A 6,828-nucleotide genomic window follows, 5' to 3' on the forward strand; every position below is an offset into this window, starting at 1 on the left:
TGGAGACTATTGAATCCAAATAGTCTGGAATACACGTGTTGTTCTAAAACTCACAATACGTTATCAAGGTTAGATCTTTTTTTGATCTCAGACGCATTAATCTCTAAAGTTGAGAAATGTAGCATTGGAGATTTTAGTCTATCAGACCATGCTCCGGTTACTTTATCTATCGCGGGAAAAAATAAGTTCTCATTCAATTCTTTTTTCTTTCCAGCTTATCTGCGAGATTCCACCAGCTTTAAAGACTTTTTAATTAAAGCGTGGGAAGACTATAGCTCGTTTAACAGCCACTGAAGAGGGGATGTCCAGCTTTTCTGGGAAGCTGCTAAAGCCTATCTAAAAGCGGAAATCTCTAACTATGTGGCAAAGGTAAAGAAAGAGAACATGAGGAAAGATTTAGACCTCTCAGATAAAGTGAGGGAGGCATATATCTTGTTTAGGGAAAGACCCTGTAAATTGAATACAGATAAATACTTCCAGGCAAAGAAAGAAAGAGAGACATTCCTTCTGGGAGAGGCACAGGTACTCTCATATAAGAGTAGTGCTAGATTTGCTAAATATGGAAATAAAGTTGGCAAATATATGGCCTCTCTGTTTAAAAGACAGTCTAGGAGGAAATCAATAGCAGCAATTAGAGAGAAGGATCAAGTATATACAGATCAAGGCCGAATACTGCAATTATTTCAGAGGTTTTACACTAACTTATATACTTCACAATGTCCGGACTCAGAAGACATTAAAATTTTTTTGGAAGATATCAATTTCCCAAAAATTACAGGAGAGGACAGTGAGGGTCTGAATCGACCAATAACAGAGAGGGAAATACAAAGAACCATCAATTCAATGGCTAGAGGAAAAGCTCCTGGCCCAGACTGTTTACCGGTCGAATTTTTCCAAATCCTGCGAACAGAGATAGGCTCGGTACTGACCGATCTTTATAATACATATTATGGAACAGATAAACAAATTTCGGAGAACTTTAAGAGGGCCAATATAATCTTAATTCCAAAGATCAATAAAGATCCTTCGGATATGACTTCATATAGGCCCATTTCACTTCTCGGCCTTGATTACAAGATACTGATGAAACTTCTGGAGGAAAGACTGAAATCTTTGCTACCAGCGATAGTGCATCAGGACCAGGCAGGCTTCGTTATGGGGAGAGCGTCTGAATTTAATGTAAGGAAAATTCTTCAGGTCATCAACCGGTTTGGGGGAGACTGTACTGCCCTGCCGGAGGCCTTCCTGCTATCCTTGGATGCAGAGAAGGCCTTCGACAGGGTGGAGTGGCCCTTCTTGATCCAGGTCCAAGAGAGATTTGGATTTAGGGGCCTCTTTAGGGATTTTATTGTTAAGGTATATTCAGATATTAAGGCCTCTTTGTTGATTAATAACTCTATGTCTAACTCATTTATGCTAACTAGAGGCACCCGTCAGGGATGCCCAATGTCTCCGTTATTGTTTGATCTTATAATAGAACCTCTGGCTATCAAATTAAGGAATATGTTGATCGGAATAAATATAGGCCAGGTAAAATTTAAAACTGCTCTATTCGCAGATGACCTTCTGCTATTTGTTGCTGAGCCAAGAAAACAGATTAGTGCTATTATTAACCTGCTTGAACAATACGGTAGAGCCTCAGGGTATAAAACAAACCTCTTGAAGTCCAAAATCTTGTGGCTGAAGCACGATTCAGGGGAAGCACAACCCTTTCAGTTTATAGAACGAACTCGCTGGAATATCTGGGGTTGAAGATCTCTGCTAATACAGCAGATTGGTATAAAGATAATTTTGTATCAATACTGAGGGATAGCAGAGAAAAATTAAAATCATGGGTCTCACTCCCGGTTTCACTCACAGGTAAGATAGCTCTCTATAAGATGTTTATCGTCCCTAAGATTCTGTATACTTTGAGGATGTTTCCTCTCTTAATAAATAAGACTGATCTACGTCTCTTTAATCAAGCTCTGAGAGCATTTCTTTGGAGCGGGAGAAAGCCAAGATTGAAACTAGCCAAGATATATCAACCCTATTTTAAAGGCGGGCTCGCTTTACCCGATCTAGAGAGATATAATCAGGCTGCCATCTTAAGATTCCCTATAGATTGGCTAACAAGATCCTTTGTATACTCGGATGAGATTCTCGAGAATCAAGTTTGTACCCCGCTCTCCTTAAATTATATCCTATTTGCTTCAAATAAAGAATTAGGAAAGAGATTAATGGAACACCCTCTGTATAGAGATATAATAATAGTCTGGAGAAGGTTAACTAAATCGATTGGAATGAGGCAGAGTATCTCAAAATGGTTGCCGATAACTGGCAATACACACTTTCCTTTAGGCAATATGGCGGACACTTTTGAAAAATGGTCACGAGGAAGACCACTTATAGTGAAAGACTTCTATGACTCTGAGTCAAATAAAGTTTTCACATTTGATAGATTTCAAGAGATCTTTCCGGAAGTTCAGAAAAAACATATATTCTATTTTATTCAAGTAAAAGGCTATATCCTTAAACTAGTGAATTTGGATCCCCAGTTGTGGGAACAACACCCGCTGGTTGATCTGGTTAAGGTTAGGAAGGGATTATTATCCTTTATCTATAAATTTTTGGTATCCCTGGAAGAAACATCGGTTCTAGCAGATTTGACTTCCCAGTGGTTAACACTGGTTGACTCTCCCGATCTTGAAACAATACTCCTAAAGAGTGTAAAAACTGCACAGAGGTTGTTTTCCTCGTCTTATTATAGGGAAATTCAATTTAGGGTGATACACAGAGACTATTTAATTCCTTGGAGAGTGGCCAAGTGGAACAAAAATGTGTTTAATATCTGCTCTAAATGTCACTTTCATGACCCTGACTTGATTCATCTAGTCTGGGGATGCCCTAAGGTAAATCATTTTTGGATGAAGGTAGAATATTTTCTCTCTAATATAGTAAAAAAAAAGATCCAGCTAACACGAGACTCTATTCTTTTTTTAAGATCCCACACCGCTTGGGATAAAGATGTTGACTTTATACTAATAGCATTAACAATTATTAGAACACTTCTCTTTAAATATTGGATTTCCTGTAAGACACCCACTATCCCAGAAGTGAGGAAAGCACTATTAGACTCATCAATCAAAGCAGCATATGAATTAAAATTGGAGGGGCCCTCAGGAGAGAAATTCTGTAGAAGGTGGAGAGTTTTCGTGGTTTTTCAGGGAAACGACTTTGTACAATATATAGAACAAATCATCAACATTAAATTAGATTAGGGGGGGGGGTATTTTTTTTTTTTTGAGTTGTCCGGGAAAGGGTCATGGCTACTTGGCTTTTGTCCCTTCTTATATATTGTTTCTTTTATGCTGTAATCTCCATGTATGGAGAATTGTGTGTTATGTGTGTGTTGTTTGTATTTGTCTTTTTTTTCTTTTTTGTACAATAAAAAATTAAAAAAAAAAAAAAGCCAAGTGCTGGTAATACTATACTTCATGCTAGCTCATGTCACCCACCTCACCTTGTGCGTGCCGTACCAAGGGGCCAATTAATAAGACTAAGGCGAAACACCAATGATACAGGCATTTATTTAAAGCAATCTGAAAAACTTGTTAATAGGCTGACCTCTAGGGGATATGACCGAGTGAAATTGGAAGAAACTAGAATTAAAATTAGCTCACTATTCAGTTTAGACTGCAGAGAAACAAGAAGAGAGAATGAATTGGATAGGGAAAGTGTTGTATTTACCACAGAGTACACAAGTCAGTTCCCTCAAATAGTTAAAATTCTACAAAGAAATCTTCCATTGCTTGGTTGTGATAATGTGTTAAGTGATGTGGTGGGCAAATGCAGATGTGTATCTAAGAAACCACTTACACTAGCACTAAAATTAGCTCCCAGTATGGTCTCAAATTTAAAACAGAAAAGAGGCCATTCATGGCTAGGGAGCCATGGCACTTTCAGATATGGAGCCAGGACATGATAGAGGTGTTTAAGCAGTTTAGATAAGCTCTTGACTATATGACTTATGGTATAAAGTTTTATGGAAATTGCAAAACAACTTTTGCCATTTATTTGTTAGAGTGCAATATTTTATTGTTAAGTAGACGCATAGGTGATTAAAGGTGTTAAATCAGGTGGGAAGTTGTATACTCCTTTATAAGGAGGTTGCAGGCTCACACCTGTAGTCTATGATTAAGCACCGCTAATGGTGCAAAACATGTCAGACTGTGACTCTGTCCAAGTGTCCGTTGCTTGTACTTTTCATTGGAAGGTGTGGTTCCCTTTTTAATGGTTTCACTATGGGGTCGCTTACAAAACTGGCCTTAGAGGGAACACTGACTGGGAGCTAGCTGGTGATCAGTGGCTGCACATATATGCCTCTTGTCATTGGCTTACCTTTAGCAAAAGATACCAAAAGAATGAAGCAAATGATTTTATTGAATTAAATTGAAATATTGTATAAAATTACATGCTGTATCTGAAAAAGGACATGAAACACAAAAATGTTTTTTCATGATTCAAACAGAGCATGCAATTTTAAACAACTTTCAAATTTACTTCTATAATCATTTTTGCTTCATTCTCTTAGTATAATTTACTAAAGGAAAAACAATGCACTACTGGGAGCTAGCTGGACACATTGGGTGAGCTAATGGCAAGAGGCATTTTTGTATTTTTAACAAAGTAACACAAAGAAAACAAGGTAAATAACATAATAGTAATAGAAGTAAATTGAAAAGTTGTTTAAAATTGCATGTTTTATCTGAATCATGAAAGAGAAAAAAACAGACTTTACTGTTCCTTTAATTTTATTTATTGAAACATCTCTTGTTACATTTTTGTGAAAGAGCGGCTCGCTCTTACATTTAGTTGTAGAATGATTATCAGTACCCAGTGAATTTAGGATGTTTATGAACCATTGTCTTTTCAGTCTGAGCAAGCATGATTAGATACCTCCCAGTATTTGAATTGTCATCCTGGGGCTGTGCATAAGGTGGTATGTTTTACTGGGGCTATGCATAAGGTGGTGGCATGTTATCCTAGATGTGCATAAAGTGGTGGTACTGTATATCATCCTAGGGCTGTGCGTAAGGTGGTGGCATGTTATCCTCGGGCTGTGCATAAGGTGGTGGCATGTTATCCTGGGGCTGTGCATAAGGTGGTGGCATGCTATACTGGGGCTTTGCATAAAGTGGTGGCATGTTATCCTGGGGCTTTGCATTAAGTGGTGGCATGCTATCCTGGGGATGTGCATAAAGTGGTGGCATGCTATCCTGGGGATGTGCATAAAGTGGTGGCATGTTATACTGGGGCTGTGCATAAGGTGGTGGCATGTTATCCCTGGGCTGTGCATAAGGTGGTGGCATGTTATCCTGGGGCTGTGCATAAGGTGGTGGCATGTTATCCTGGGGCTGTGCATAAGGTGGTGGCATGTTATCCTGGGGCTGTGCATAAGGTGGTGGCATGCTATCCTGGGGCTTTGCATAAAGTGGTGGCATGTTATCCTGGGGCTTTGCATAAAGTGGTGGCATGCTATCCTGGGGCTTTGCATAAAGTGGTGGCATGCTGTCCTGGGGATGTGCATAAAGTGGTGGCATGTTATACTGGGGCTGTGCATAAGGTGGTGGCATGTTATCCCTGGGCTGTGCATAAGGTGGTGGCATGTTATCCTGGGGCTGTGCATAAGGTGGTGGCATGTTATCCTGGGCCTGTGCATAAGGTGGTGGCATTTTATTCTGAGGCTGTGCATAAGGTGGTGACATTTTATCCTGGGGCTGTGCATAAAGTGGTGGTATGATATCCTGGGGCTGTGCATAAGGTAGTGGCATGTTATTCTAGGGCTGTGCATAAAGTGGTGGTGTATCATCCTAGGGCTGTGCATAAGGCGGTGGCATGTTATCCTGGGACTGTGCATGAAGTGGTGGTATGTTATTCTATAGGGCTGTGCATAATGTGGTGGTATGTTATCCTAGGGCTGTGCATGTAATACTGGGTCTGCATATGCTATAATGCATTGTTCCTACATCATTTAAAAAAACAACAACTGAGCAATGTACCTATTTTGGTTAGCTACATCATTGTACATTAAAAAAATATGACCCTTCACTACTGGGAATTTCAGAGAAAAACGTGCCCAAAGTACTGGAGAAATTTCATTTTCTCCTACATTGGTGTATCCGGTCCACGGCTTCATCCTTACTTGTGGGATATTCTCAATCCCTACAGGAAGTGGCAAAGAGAGCACACAGCAGAGCTGTCCATATAGCTCCCATCAGGCTCCACCCCCCAGTCATTCTCTTTGCCGCTCTAACTAGTAGCATCTCCACGGGGGTGGTAAAGAGTATGTGGTGTTTAGTTGTAGTTTTTTATTCTTCTATCAAGAGTTTGTTATTTTAAAATAGTGCCGGCTTGTACTATTTACTCTGCAGCAGAAAGTGATGAAGATTTCTGCTGAGAGGAATATGATTTTAGCACCAGTAACTAAAATCCATTGCTGTTCCCACGCAGGACTGTTGAAACCAGAGAACTTCAGTTGGGGGGAACAGTTTGCAGGCTTAACTGCTTCAGGTATGATCAGTCATTTTTCTAACAAGACCTAGTAATGCTAAAAGACTGTCAGCAATCCCCTCTGGGATAGGTAAGCCATTTTTTTTAGACTCTGTATAAAATTATGGCTTATAATTAAGGGCTCTATGCTGGTTGACACTATTGTGGGCTAAATCGATTGCTTTTTAGCATGTTTTCACTATAAATAAGGTGTTTTTTCAGACTTTAAAACACTTTTGGGGTTTTATTTTGCGCCTGGCACTTATTTGGACACCTATTCTAGTCAGAAAGGCCCCT

General features: G+C 39.6%; 1 protein-coding gene across 1 annotated transcript; it reads right to left on the reverse strand.

Annotated features, from left to right (window-relative positions):
* Positions 1–5,060: 5,060 nt before the first annotated feature.
* LOC128647202 (uncharacterized) lies at positions 5,061–5,813 on the reverse strand. The gene has a single exon (XM_053699983.1). It carries the CDS (start codon positions 5,811–5,813, stop codon positions 5,061–5,063), a length of 753 nt encoding a protein of 250 aa, XP_053555958.1.
* Positions 5,814–6,828: the final 1,015 nt, after the last annotated feature.

The sequence above is a fragment of the Bombina bombina genome, chromosome 2 (genome assembly GCF_027579735.1).
Source record: "Bombina bombina isolate aBomBom1 chromosome 2, aBomBom1.pri, whole genome shotgun sequence".
Classification (NCBI taxonomy): Eukaryota; Metazoa; Chordata; class Amphibia; order Anura; family Bombinatoridae; genus Bombina; species Bombina bombina.